Source organism: Adelges cooleyi, unplaced genomic scaffold (genome assembly GCF_023614345.1).
Source record: "Adelges cooleyi isolate 19-005CV unplaced genomic scaffold, UGA_ACOO_1.1 ACOO_flye_CR_arks_rails_tigmint_CR_PRNA_34, whole genome shotgun sequence".
Taxonomy (NCBI): domain Eukaryota; kingdom Metazoa; phylum Arthropoda; class Insecta; order Hemiptera; family Adelgidae; genus Adelges; species Adelges cooleyi.
In genome coordinates, this window is record NW_026096013.1 from 211,782 (window position 1) to 227,215 (window position 15,434).

General features: G+C 33.9%; 2 protein-coding genes across 2 annotated transcripts; both read right to left on the minus strand.

Annotated features, from left to right (window-relative positions):
• Window positions 1-295: 295 nt before the first annotated feature.
• Window positions 296-10,545, minus strand: LOC126840064 (mitochondrial import inner membrane translocase subunit TIM50-C-like). The gene is made up of 8 exons (XM_050575553.1): window positions 10,455-10,545; window positions 8,701-8,801; window positions 8,464-8,589; window positions 8,294-8,398; window positions 7,270-7,525; window positions 6,988-7,091; window positions 5,248-5,345; window positions 296-479 (listed from the first exon to the last, which is right to left on the minus strand). The coding sequence occupies exons 1-8, from the start codon at window positions 10,513-10,515 to the stop codon at window positions 296-298; spliced, it is 1,035 nt and encodes a 344-aa protein (XP_050431510.1). The 5' UTR covers window positions 10,516-10,545.
• Window positions 10,546-14,784: 4,239 nt separating this feature from the next.
• Window positions 14,785-15,434, minus strand: LOC126840075 (uncharacterized). The gene is made up of 2 exons (XM_050575562.1): window positions 15,297-15,434; window positions 14,785-15,219 (listed from the first exon to the last, which is right to left on the minus strand). The coding sequence occupies exons 1-2, from the start codon at window positions 15,351-15,353 to the stop codon at window positions 14,785-14,787; spliced, it is 492 nt and encodes a 163-aa protein (XP_050431519.1). The 5' UTR covers window positions 15,354-15,434.

A 15,434-nucleotide genomic window follows, 5' to 3' on the forward strand; every position in this document is an offset into this window, starting at 1 on the left:
GCCACACAAAAATCGTATAAGTATTAAATATTTTTAAAGTATAGCGTCTTGTACCTAAGTTAATTGTTTTTGATAAAAATGAAAAAAAAAACGCAAGTTTGACTATAACTTGCTTTCAGATTTTGGATTTATTTAAATCCGAAAATCCGGAATACGAAATCCAAAAACAATTAATAGTCAAAATTGAACCTTTTTTTTTCATCAAAACATTTTACTTGGTACACAGCTTGTAATACTATTTAATATTTATAAGATTTTTAGTGGCTTAAGTTGCGTTTTTTTTTAAATACGAAGTTCAGGTTGCCGTAGAATCAATTTCTTCTTCACTTTCCGAAGAGTCATTTAATCCGGCCAACAAACATAAGGCTTTGGCCATTTTTTCTTTTGCCTTTGTAGCTCTTTCTTTTAAATCGGTTTGTCTTTTCAACAACTCAATTTTATTAGAATAATAGGACTCCATTATTTTGTTGCGGTTGTCGCTAATTGTTGACAAATGTTGAGAGGCAAGTTGAGTTTTTTAGAAACCCATTTAGAAGTTTTAGGCCTACATCATTTTTTATTTTACAAAATATATGTACAATAAAAATGTTGTAATTAATTAAAGGGTACATAATATAAAATAATGTAATACAATATATTAATACAATATAATATTACATAAAATAATATTATAATATAATATATAAGCTAGATAATATAATAATTCAGGTAATATACCGTAATTCGTATACGAATGCGTAGTAGAATAGAAAGAGTAATAGAAAACGCAATTTCAAGAATACAGTTTTAAAAAACCAGTAGAAAGTCACATTTCGTATACGAAATGGTAGTAGAAAATTTTCAAGAATAGACCCCCAGTGTTGTGCATTTGGTTGTGACAATCGAAATTAGGAATACAAAGAAATTGGTGGTTAAATGTCAACAAATCCTATAGTAAATATTTGTCTAGATAAATTTTCAATAGTACATGATGATAGTCCAACTGATTTAACATATTATGGCCCAAGAAATATTTAAGAATATCAAACGCACACCCAATTATTCCACACGATATAATCAATGAAAATCTAATTTTAGAAGGCATTAGAATAGTATCGCCAATATCATTTATGAAAGCCGGTTTTCAAGACGGACTAGCACATATTAGTAGTTTTCGACGTCAAGTGTATATACACCCTGATGACATTGCAAACGTACCCGGCTCCCTACTAATCAAATACGACAACACGGACTTTAGAATCTTTTTAACGGACGACACGATGACCTGTTTTATATGTAAACAAACATAATACTAATATTTAAATACAGCCCTAACATTATATGCCTTCAAGAGACAAACTTCAGCAAAAACAACGTCGGAACTCTAAAAAATTACGTAGAATATACCAAAGAAAGAAGTATATGTAATAGGGCCAGTGGAGGGGTGTCGATTTACATAAACTCCGCATTCCCTAGCGAGCAAATTCAAATTAAATCCGACTTAGAGGTAGTAGCAGCAAAAATAAAAAGCAAACAACCATTAACAATATGTAATATCTATATTCCCAACCAAAAATTATTCTCGTGCATCGACATTGAAAATATTATACAGCAACTACCCTCTCCTTACATTATTGTGGGCGACTTCAATAGCCATCACACCTCTTGGGGCTCATATAAAATTGACGAAAGGGGTAATGAGATAGAGAAACTACTAGATAATGAGAATATAGTTATTTTAAATAATTGCGAACCCACTCGCATTAACCCTAATAACGGTAATCTATCTGCAATTGACTTAGCCTTCTCAAACGCAGCTTTAGCAAACGGTATAGAATGGAATACACTTCCAGACATATATAGTAGCGACCATATCCCTATATTAATCACCTGTCTACCCCGGAAAAATAACCAACAATCTAAATCTACCAGATGGAATCTTAAAAAAGCCAACTGGGAACTATTCACAGCTTTAATCGAAGATGAAGTAAACACAACCGAACCCATTGAAGATCTTACAAATACAATAGAAAAATTTACCAACACTATCATTAATATAGCTGATAAAACCATTGGAAGAGCATCCATTTTTTCAGAGAAGCCCCGGGTACCTTGGTGGGATGATGAAATAAAACAAATTATAAAAATAAAAAACACAGCGTTCAATAAATTTAGAAAACATCCCTCCCAGGAAAACTTTATTGAATTTAAAAGACTTAGAGCAAAATCTAAATTTACGATTAAAAATAAAAAGAAACTCTCATGGCAAAACTTTACATCAACTATAAACTCATATACAGACTCTAAAATAATATGGAATAAAATAAAATCCCTGAAAGGGCTTAATAGAAATAATAGCATTAAACTAATTGACAACGATAAAATATTAGAAAAAGACGAAGAGGTTACATCAATAATTGGAAAATATTTCCAAAAATGTAGTAGCGATGACAATTATGACGAGAAATTTTTGGAATACAAGAAAACTATGGAAAACCTTCCATTTACTGGGAATGAAATTCATCCCGAAACATGGGAATTAACAGAGTTGAACAGACCAATTAACATCCATTAACTTGACCATGCAATGACAAAATGCAAAAGTAAAAGTCCTGGACCCGACAACATCCCCTACATATTTTTAAAAAACCTTGGAACTAAAGCTAAAAACCAGCTATTAAAAATATTCAATGAAATATGGGACACAGGTAATATTCCAGATAGCTGGAAAAATGGAAATGTAATAGCGATACACAAACCAGGGAAAAACTAATTTCATGTTAATGGTTATAGACCTATTACATTACTCAACACCATGTGTAAAATAGTAGAAAAAATAATAAATTTTAGATTAGTCTGGTATCTCGAACACATACAATACTTCAATCCTATTCAAAGTGGATTTAGGAAAAATAGGTCTACTTATGACGCTCTCAGCAAAATACAAGATGAAATAAATTCGGCTCAACAGGGTAAGCAAAACCTAGGACTTGTTAGTTTAGATATAGCCAAAGCTTACGACACAGCATGGAGACACAACATCAAAACAGAACTGTTTAAGGTAATAAACAAAGGAAAATTTTTTAAATTTATTGAAAATTTCCTTCAAAATAGAACATTTCAGGTCAAAGGAGTAAATTGTTGTTCAGATAAATACATTTTGGAGAATGGTGTCCCTCAAGGATCGACATTATCTGTTACGCTTTTTCTAGTATGTATTAATAATGTAGCTAATACTATCTCAGCACCAATACAGGCTACGTTATTTGCCGATGACTTTAATATCTCTTGTAAAAGCAAAAACATAAAAACAGTGAGATACTTCTTACAGGACTCTTTGGACACTTAACTCAAGATTTCAATTCTCCCCTGAAAAATCAAAATGTATCAATTTTACTATGAATTGCAAAACCGAAAACCTTTCATTAAAAATGGCCAACAAAGAGATTGAACAAGTCACAGTCATAAAAATATTAGGTCTAACCTACGACCAAAAAAATACATGGGTACCCCATATAAATCAGCTAAATATGTCTTTAAATCGAAACTTAAATTTAATCAAAATGATATCGAACACTTCTTGGGGTGCAGACACCTTAACTTTACTGAGAATATACAGAGCCATTATTAGGTCCAAAATTGACTATGGATCTATAATATACAATAATGCATCTACCAACACTCTTAAAAAAATAGAAAGCAAACACAATAATGGGATACGTCTTGCCCTAGGGGTATTTAGAACCAGTCCCATAAATAGTATGCTAAATATTGCAGGAGAACTTCCCTTACATTTACGTCGTTTAAAATTATCTCTTCTTTACACAGCTAAATTAATAAATAACAAATAACCCAGCAATAAACCACAACAAATCAAGAATCGACCAAGCCAAACTTAAAGGAATAAATCCTGAAAGTATCACTCAAATAGAACAACACCAAATTATACCCTGGACAACCAAACAAACAATATCCGAATACTACAGTACAACAACAACATTACCACACAACATAAAAAGAATAATACAAGAAAAAATAGAAATAGAATGACAAAACATCTGGCAACAATCAAACACAATGCTAAACGAAATAAAAAACAGTATAAAAAGATGGCCTAAAAACAGCATACGTAGTAGGAAGATTGAAGTCATATTAAACAGACTAAGAATTGGACACACAAAACTTACTCATATGTACTTACTAAAAAAAGAAAACAAGCCAGTATGTCAAACCTGCGGCACCTCTCTCACGGTCAAACATGTATTAGTTGAATGTAAAAAATACGAAGACCTCAAAAAAATCAACCAACTGCCTGACGATCTATGGGAAGCTCTGGGTCCATATTCCGACGTCTCCAAAACTGTTAATTTTATCTCTCAATCTGACTTGTATGTACTCGTATAAATAGTATTTATTGTATATATCAAAAGTTATAAAATAAGATAAATGTATTGTATAGCCAATGGTCATTGTAACCGAGGCTTTTGATTAATAAAAAAAAAAAAAAAATATTTAAGATTTAAAAAATCATATACACAAAGATATTTTTTGTTTGAAAGTTAAAAATAAAAATGAATAATTCAATTTTTAATCTCGTGTTATTTTCATTATTTTTAAAAATATTTAAAAAAATGAACTATATATTTGTACACTATTACTTTTTAGATAGTAGTCTTTCACCGCATACACCATCCTACACTCCTTCTCTACTGAGGAGAAAAAAAATAGAAAATTGTTAGAATCGCCAGTTTAATAATGGGTTTTAAAAAAAAAAGTAATAAATAAATAAATCATAAGTATACCTTATACTAAGATATAATTAAATATATTAATTATAAATAATTTATCAATAATTATATTTCAGATTTAAACATAACAAATATATACAGAAAACATGTTTATTAATGGTTTGTGAACTTTAACCAAACTAAGCTGTCATAATATTAAACATAATTTACAGAAAAATAAATACTGAAAGTTTTAGTTATGCTCTATTATTTTATCGATCAATTGTAATAAAATAGAACTTAAGTAAAAACTTTTATAAAATAGTTTTTCGCTACTTTGAAATTAGGAACAATGAATTTATAAATAAAATTGGCAACTATTAACTAGTTTGTTAGAACTATCTGTTTTTTTTAATGTATACACAATAGTGTACGTAATATAAGGTATTTTTTGCAATTCACTGTCCTGTAAAATTAGACTTTTTACAGTTAGTCCGCTGTTCTTCGGAAGACGCGATATGACATTTGATTCTTGATTCACTTATTATTAAACCAAGAAAACCACGAAAACCATGAATTATCTACGTTTTTATTATCTACCTGTTCTTCTACATCTATAATTTCTTCTTTTTTTTCTTCCTGAAATTAAAAAAAAAAAAATTTTACGAAACAATAATCATATATCAATAAATTAAATAAATAATCTTAGTATGTTTATATGACTTCTATATACTAGAATATGAAAACAAATAAAGGCTTATATTGACTCTAGTCGCCTCATCCGGGTTGATTCTGCCTCAGGGTGTGTTCCATCCAACATCAGGCCTCCGATTAAAACCAGTAGCGTCCTCATATTTAGATATTCGTATACAATAACAAAAAAAATTGTTTTTTGAATTTAAATTAAAAATATTTTTCAGTTAAGTACCAACGCCGTTTAGTATAATATTTATTGATTTATGTAAATTATATTTTATTGTGTGTATCAGGAGTGATTCTGATACAAGATGAGGTTCTGGCCACCCTTTGTAAAGTTCCATTTGTACTTCATTCACTGCCTCCTCGAATATTATTTCGTATACGTCCGTTGAGACACCATGTTTTTAGGCAATATATGTGTATATTTTAATGCTCGTATTGGATCTGGTATGTTGCATGAATCCACTCCATGTTTGGATTGGCAAGATCTGCCAAACACACCGCCAATGCGTCTTTATAAAAATAACTAATACCTTTTACAGCTCAGCCATTATACGGGCGATGTGCATATGATACATCTCTCGTTTTAACAATCTGTAATTGATTGCCGAAATGAAATGCTTCCGGTCGTCCACATTTAAATTTTCGGCAATTTGTGCAATTGTTATATGGAAATGTTTAATGGAGTCCATCGTAGACCTGTGTGAGCCTTTTGACATTTTTATGTCTTTGCTTTGGCACATAAACGGAAAAATCGACACCGCTTATCATAACGAAAAAACCGACGTGTATGTTGTAGTCACAACGTTCAAAATAGAAATGAATAATAAATTCAATAATTTACGGGGCCAAATTCTCTATGAATTGTTTTGCCAGATATTATGAAAACACTGATACATAAAAATGTATCCCATGGTGTTGCGGACTCGTACGCAAGCTGTTAAAATATAATATGTAATACCTATGTGAAAACTTTTTATTTTAGACGATCGAATACTGTTTTTACGTCGAACAACACCGAATATTATACGGTACGCTCTCGCCGATTAATAGGTCTCTCCCTATAAATTATTATTATATTAAACTTTATGTATTTTTTGATAATATAATCAGGATAAATCATGTTATTAGGATACATATTTCTGTACATAAATGTTAAACGTGTGATGATATTTTGTTGTAGTGACAATGGTTGCAGACAGCTGGCAGAATGCAGGCGCCTCTACAAATGTAACGTTTGCTCAATGCATTTTTCTCAAAAATCCAACCTCGCTGTACACGTAAGCACGCACATGGAAGTAAAGCCATTTAAATGTATAGTATGCTGTAAGTAATTTTCTCAAAAATCCAACCTCAATCTACAGGAACGCACGTACACAGCTGAAAAGCTCCCATAAATGTGTAGTCTTTTAAGTCATTTTCACATAAATCCAACCTCGATAAACATTTTTGTTGACAATTAATTAATCAAATATGTGTATACAATGATTGTTACATTTTATAATGTTCACATGTAATAATTATAATTTAAAATTTCATGTATATTTATAATGTCTACATAATATTTATAAATTATACTTACTTTTAAACTTTGTTGTTTTTCTCGAAAGAACTTAACAGGGTCATCATATTGTTTGTATTCTTTTATAACTCCTTGAACGTCTTCTATGTCATTTACGAATTCCGCTAAACATATCAAAAACAATTTTATTAAACAGAAATTTCTTAGATGATGGATTTGAGTTAGGAAATTGAGTATTCTATATACATTTTATAGGTACTCAGCTAAAATAAAAAAACTGGTTTTTATCTATTATTTTAAAATAGACTTAAATTGTAAAAATTGTGTTATTAAATTATTTACTTGTTAAAAAATCTGCAAGGTCGATGAGAGAATTATCGTTTTCGTCACCATTCCATCTAGGTATTATTAAAGTGTTGTTGGGTTGAAGTGCTGTCCAATTTTTATTCCAGTCAACAACGATCACTTTTTTTAAATTACGGTTTATTTTGTCTACATTTTTTAAAAGATGGCCATTTTTAAAATCTGCACACTGACGTGAAAGTCGATAGTAAATCCAGCCCAAAGGATCAAGCTCGTTTAATATAGGATGAGCAATCTGTACAACAGAAATGGAATCAATTTCTCCTTGAAATTCCTAATATTTTAATTGACTATTTAGTAATTCTGGAACACTTAACGGTAATGGAAAGGGTTCTTTGTTTATGGGCAAAGAATAGGCATTATTTGACAAAAATTGATCTAAAAGTCAATATAGTGTTTATTTGTTTTGAAATTAAGCTATTTCCATTCCCATTAAGAATGATATTGTCTTTTATTACTGATTAAACGTCAGTATAGAAAAAAAAACTAAACTGCGTTCTATTTACAGTTAACAAATAATGTGAGTTATTTTAAAACAAATAACATTAATTTTAGACATCCAGCGGTCTATGCTGCCTATGGTATCAAAGCTAAAATGAACATTACATTGTGTAAATTTGTATTACATCAGTATCACTAATGAAGAACATAATTTATTTATTTTTAGTTAAGAGGTTTTTTAATTTGAAGGATTATTGAAAGCCAGTTCTTTTTATTATATATCTCATTAAATATATTTTATATTTAATTATTAGTACCACTCTAAACATTAATAGTAGATAAATATTTAAATCATTTATAAAAAAAATAAATTGTTTAGCTATGATGCAAAAAAAACATTGTTGGTACTTCTTGAATTATGTTTCTACATTTTTAATTCTTGCATATAAGGCAAATTGTTCAAACAAATTATTGTAATGCACATACACTAATTAGGTTTTAGTTTTACATGTAATAAAAAGGTATAAATAATTCAAATTTATTGTTATTTATATATACTTACATCGCCATTTTCAGCTGTAAATACGACTACTTCAAAGTTTTTTCCCACCTTTTCTAAAAAGTAGTCGACATTGGGTCTCTTTTTGAATTTCCACCCTGTACTATACTGCATATTTAATTTAGTTATTAATGAAACCATAATTTCCTGCAACGAAGAAATCCTATTCTTACGCTCCACTCGGGATGAACTAGAATATCAATCATTTCAAACACTAGGGTGTACTGTGGTTTTTCGTAATAATCAGGCAATGGGTCGGGTAGCAGTTTATCAGGAACAGTTAAGGGAGTTGTCAGCATCTAATAACAGGAAACTTTAATGTACTATCTTATTCATTATGGCAATATAACATTATTGTGTTTAATAGCTATGTTTAAATAATAGATTTAATGTATAATATATAGCAATACCTTATGATAAAATTGAATCCTAAAACACAACTTTTCATATGTCTGAATTATAAAAGGGTCATCTTTATTTACATTGATAATTAAGTCGTCATCTCCATAACCTGAAATACCAGAGTAGAAATGTGTAAATAACGAGCTACAAGAAGCTGATTTAATTTTGGTTTTAACAACAAACGGCTAGGTACTCAGTAAATACAATCCACATCCTACAAGCGCTGTTAATGAAATAGCAAATGCCTTAGAACTCAATACTATCCATTTTTTTAATGTTGACTTTACTTTTATTGCTTTATGATCAGCAATATCAGATTTGAATCTATAATAGCCAAAATTCTTATATTTGGATACTACTAATAAAAAAATTAAAAAATAGACATTGTAATACATTTTTGTAAAATGGTTATGAAAATACCTCAATTTAGAAACTTACTGTTAGGAGAATTCAGTAGTGGCCGGTAATACTTAGAACTAGATACAACTAAAAAAAGGCGATTTAAGTAACTAATACTTTTAGTCATTTTTTTATTATTGTTCTACTTGTATCGATATAAATAATAAAACAACCGTAGTTCAATATATGATTATTTATTTAATACTAGCTGTGTTGCCTGGCTTCGCCCGGGGTTATGCAATGTGTTTATTTTTTTAAATTTGATCATAGCTAACGAAGAGTTTGTGTTGTTTAGATGTATAGAGTGTATTATTTTTTATTTCGCTATATTATATATATAACCAACAAGTTGCCAAAATTTTTCTAGATATGTATGCTAAATTAAAAAAAATTCGACAAAGAAGTAACGTTTTCCATTTTTACCCCTTTAAACACCCCTGAAGATTGAATTTTGGAAAATCCTTTCTTAATGCACATCTAGAATATTAGAAGAATCACTGCTCCACATTTCAATTTCATACGTTTTGTAGTATCAGAAAAAAAGGTTCAGATCCTATCCTAAAAAAGTGTCGGCCAATCAAAGTAGTGGTATATACATTGTGGCTAAGTCTGTTTTATGCCTCATTCAGGGAACAAATGTACTTTACCGGGCACCTTTTTTTTCGATTTTTTTTTAATCGATAGTACGTTCAATGCTGATGAAATTTTGCTAATGAATTTTTTGCCGGACGAACTTAGTTTCGGAGTTACAGACGTTTTAAGTTCGCAATTACGGCCGGGCGCGCACTATACAATAACACGGTTACAGCGGGGTCGACTACCTGTTCTCGCCCTTAATGCAAGGCGACGCGACAATACTTACGGCGATATCCCAAAATAGCATTTTATTCATATCGGATTTTTATTGCATTATAGATAGTAATGCAACTATATAATAATTATATATATTATTAAATATATATATATTATATAATAATATGCTTTATCTACTATGTTTGAAATGCCATAAGCTACCAAAATGGCTAACGAGCATCATGTGAATTTATTTGACCTAAAAGAATGGAGCTCAAACGAAAACGGTCTAACTTTAATTAACAAATTAATAACATTTAATGTTCTTCCGAACACAAGAAAGTGTCCGAAAAGCCATTTAATGGTATTGGTCAATGATGGCAGTGTACTAGACAATTTCAAATTGAAATGTCGCACTAAAACTGAAAACCGCTCTAGGAAAATGGTTGTTTGCAACTACAGGTAAAATCATTTTTAAAATGGAGCAATTTTTTCGTTTAAAATTTAATTTTTATAATTTATAATAGTGTTTCATTGCGTAAGTCGACATTTTTTTACCGGTCTCACTTACCTCTACTATCCATTTGTGGTTTTGTCAACTTATGGACAATGAATTGTCCATCAAACGTCATTCAAATGCAACTTCGGTTGTCCAATAAAACTGTTGTGGATTGGGAATCGTTCTGCAGAGAAGTGACGTTTGATGCAATGGTACATAACAAAACGCAATTGGGAGGTATAGGTAAGACGGTGGAGATCGACGAGTCCAAATTTGGTCGCCGTAAATATCATCGGGGCCATAGGGTAGAAGGCCCCCCTCCCGCGGGACCCACCTTGTCGTGGTGGGGGGGCTCACCGGCATTAACTTGGTCGGTGCCAAGAGGTTCCACCCGTGAGTCGACCCTTACCTTAGTTGGTTGGGGTCGACGAGGTCCGGTCCACCTGCTAGCACCAGCAAACGGACCAAACCCTGGCGGTAGGGTAAAAACGCAAAGGGAAGGACAACCCTCCAAAACCCAATATGGAAAGTCTCAACAACCGAAATATTGTTACCGCCCCAGTGTCTTCGGATGACACAGGGGACGCCGGAGGGGGCTCTAGTAGCCCGGCCCCCACTGGTGCCAACCAAGGGCGATGCGAAGGGGAGGCCCCCAACCAAATGCGAAGTGGAGGTCCCACAACAATCAGGTGGAAGTAGATTTGGCCCTGCGAGCGGCAAAAGAAGAGGAAGAGAAAAAGGCGTTAGCCCGACTACAGGAACTTGGCCCATTTAGTCTGTGTGACGAGATGGATACAAGAATGATTAAGATTTGTGAAAGGCTGGAGAGGCACCTTACCCAAGGCCAATCTCCCAACGCAACAAAGGAGCTAATTGAGGAAACGATAAATAATATAAAGGTATTAGAGCCAATCCTCAACACCCTTAGGGATGAGATTTGGAAAATCGACCAAGAGCTGGTAGATGCAACCAATCGGGAAAGAGAAAGGGTTTATTACGCGAGAAAAACAATCGATGTCGGGGTGTCAACAGATCCCATCACCGAAGAAGACAGAACAGAAGTCTCAGTCTCCTCCGGAGGTGAAACTCTAGACGAAGACGAAGCATTCAGAATGCCAAACAGAGAGGATTCCCCGGTCGTACGGCAGCCAAGGAAGCGCAAGAAAAAGGATGACGAGCCCATCTCGGAGCCGAGCTTTGGGTCTTGTAACATACAGGACTTGGAGGACGACGATGTGGCCATCGAGACCGGCCTGCGCCTAGCGTTGGTACAGGCCACCCGCCTTACTCTAGAGGTAGATGGTGCGAAAGAAGTAGGGGAGATCGCAGACCACATAGTGGAGGCGGCGCACGAACTGGACAAGACAGTTACGGCGCTCAACGACCTATGGGCGACTCGGTCACCCAATAACTATGGTGAAAAACTGGCACATGCAACCCTAAAAACTTCCGACCTCCGGGAGCTTGGGGTGCAGTATAGCATTATGCAAGAATGCATAGAAAAACAGAAAGGAAGAGGCATAAACCGAGTAATACAAGACGCGTGCTCAAAAACCGGAGTACTACTCAAGCGGATCAGCGAACGCGTTGAGACTGACACGGGTCCCCAAATCCCGCTGGCAGTCACGTCGAGCCCGTCCGTTGAAAAACCGTTGGAGACAGTCCAGGTGCCCGTGGACGGCAAGGAGCGGGACACTAAGAAAGTAAAGAAGAAAAGAAAGAAAAAGAAGGAAAAAGAGCCAGCAAAATCTGGAGACAAGACGACAAGACGCAAACTTGCACCTCCTCGACCACAAGGGATTGTTATCGCTAGGGCCGATGGCGGTGGTAGTTATGCCGACATAGCCAGGAAGCTTAAGGACAATATTGACCTTAATGCTCTGGGCGTCTCTATCCAGGCAGTGCGTAAAACGAAGGAGGGCCATTTGGCCATCACAGTGGGCAAAGGAGCCGATGCCAGCCAGGCTGCTCTCAAGCTCAAAGCTGCGGCGCAAGACTTACTCGGATCCGACATCGGTATTCGAGCATCGTCCAACAAACAGGTTGTGGAGATAAGAGACATCAGCGCGGAGGACGGAGCCGGTGATGTATACGCTGGCATATGTCAAGAAGGTGCCAACATCAATGAAGTTAGTGTTCAGAGGATCACCCCCTCATACGGAGGAACACAAAAGGCAATCGTTACGGTGACGGCAGAAGTTGCAAAAGACATCTGTAAGAAGGGGAAAGTAAGAATCGGATGGGTCTTGTGCCGTGCTCGACCAGCAGAACGACGTCTGGACCGATGCTTCCACTGCCATGGCTACGGCCACAGGCAAGCGGGATGCAAAGGCCCAGACAGGTCTAAGCAGTGTATGACATGTGGGGAGGAAGGACATCTCGCAAAAGATTGCCGAGCCTCACCGCATTGTGTCCTGTGTGAAGCCAGACAAAGAAACGCTGACCACTATCCCGGCAGCGGGAAATGCGAAGCGTATCGAACAGCGAAGGCCAAGATGAAGAAGTGAGACCTGGCGGCGTCTGAGACGCGGGGTAGAAGAGGAGCAGTCACCAGCCCGGCGGCATCTGCGATGCGGGGTGAAGACCAACCCAAATAACAGAAGTCTTAACTTAGAAAATGTAATAATTGTCTAATTTAAGAGATGTATTGTAATTTCAAAACTTATTAGTAGACTAAATTTAGAAAATTGTTTGTGTAATAATTGTCTAATTTAAGAGATGTATTGTGTTTTTCATACTTGTAAATATTTTGTATATATCGTGTTTGATTTCACAATAAACGATGTAAGCGGCCCCAAAGTAATGCTTAATAGGCGAGTTCTGGGGCCGTTTACGATTCAAACAGGAAAAAAAAAAAAAAAAAAAATAGGGTAGAAGGCCAATGGGTTTTCGGTGGAATTGAGCGTGAAAGCGGTCAATGTTTTCTCGTCCCAGTTGAAAGCCGTAACGCCGATACGCTCGTAACTATTATTTCGGAGTGGGTAAAACCGGGTACTACGATAAAAGAATCAGTGGCGTATCACTATTATCATTATTGCGATTAGGCGTACGATAGACTGGGCGAATACGGGTACAATCACCTTACTGTGAACCACAGCATGAACTTCAAAGATCCTGAGACGGGTGCACACACAAATGCAATTGAGTCGGCTTGGCGTCACGCGAAGGCGTCTTTACCGACGTATAAAAGAAAAAAAGAATTTTATGGTGGGTACTTGGCAAAGTAAAAACATTAATTTTTAAAAATCGTATACAATACATAAAAACATTTCATTTATGTGGGCAAAATAACCCATTTTTTATGTTACATGATTCATATCACAGAAACAGTATTATTGTATTCCGTGATAAAATGTATAGTAATGCGCGCAGTTTATCTAAATGTGCGCGCACGTGGTCAGTGGTACTGCCATCAGCCGTGGTGGTGGTAAAATTCTATTGTCTCGCCGGTGTCGGGACTTGGGAAAATCCAAAATGTCACATTATTTTTTTTTTGTATATTATTTTACCGCGTGCCGTGTGTCATCATTCATATGCCATTTTGTCTGCGGATTGTGGACTGTGCGTGTCTACAACAAATTCGAATCATGTCTAATTCGTTGAAAAAGGTAAGACTTTTTATAATTCAATTAATTAATTTAAATTCAGAAATATTAGCAGTTTTAAAAGGAGAAAAGTAACATATTAATATGATTATTTTTCAGTTATAAATAATTATTATAAAAAGAATAACTAAGAATATAACAATATTTATGTATTAAATTACATACTAATATTTTTTTGTTTAAAGTGAAATTTATTTATTATTATATAGCTTAATTCATGAGTCATGACACTGCTTTTAGGTATTATTTATAATCAATGGTACTAGTGACTACATGGTAACGGATTAAAATTATACAGTTGTAACGGACCTACTTGTCTAGACCTACTTGTTTACAATTATTTTTAAAGATGTTTTATAGTTGATAGATTTCAATTTTTCAATTAGGCAAAATCATCATTTTAATATTATAATTTTGATTGTACATACACATTTAAATTTTCCAAATTTTCCATTTAACTATGGTATATTTAATATAGGTAACCTAAATGTAACATTTTAATGATTAAGTACTACAATGTAACAAAAAATTAAAAATGCATCCTACAACAGTATATTACTTATTTATTTGCAGTGATGTTCCCATCAAATTTGTTGAGGGTATACTCGGCACAATACATTTTAACAATTACATTGAAAAAGTTAAGATGCTAAAAAAAGTCTTCCATATGTTATTGACTATATTAAGTTCCAAACTATAACCTTGGTATATAAGAGAGGAGTGTTAATGATAAAAAACGAATATTTATTTTCATTTTTTAAATTTATTTACAAAATGAATACATTAAATATAATTATTTATTTAAATATATTAATAAAAAATTGTTTTTGGGACTCTCTACCTTGCTGGTCTATTTCCTCACTTCTTTTACCACGTAATGCAGAGACTGCCGATCGATGCTCTCGAAGCCAAACCTTCACATATGGTCGTGGATTGAAATCTGCAATAGGAGGGCCATTTATGGAGATGAACATCAAATCTGACACATTTTCAATTGTTAAACGAGTTCTTAAATCAGTTATCGTGAGGTTCATTTCGGAAAACCCTCGTTCGCAATCAGCTGTTGTTGTGGGGAGTATGTTCAGCGTTTTTATCAGACTAGAATAAGCATTACGTGTACGAAAATCTATAACACTTTCAAACTCAGATAAACCAAATCTACATGCCACTTTTTTGACTTCATCTTCTCCTCTGGCGTCGTCGGTTTCCGTTTTAAATACTTCGTCGATCACCTACACAATAAAAGAAAATTTCATTTAAACAATGGCCTATTATAGTAAATGCAATTATACTTAGAAATTTCCTTTACCTTTAGGTCTTCTAACATTGTACTATTTTCATGGTCTTTGAACAAACGTTGACGCATGTTGTCAACTAAGTTCTGCAAAAACTGAAGCCTGTTTATCCCTCCAGAATTTGTTATTGTAATTTTGACACCTTTATGAAC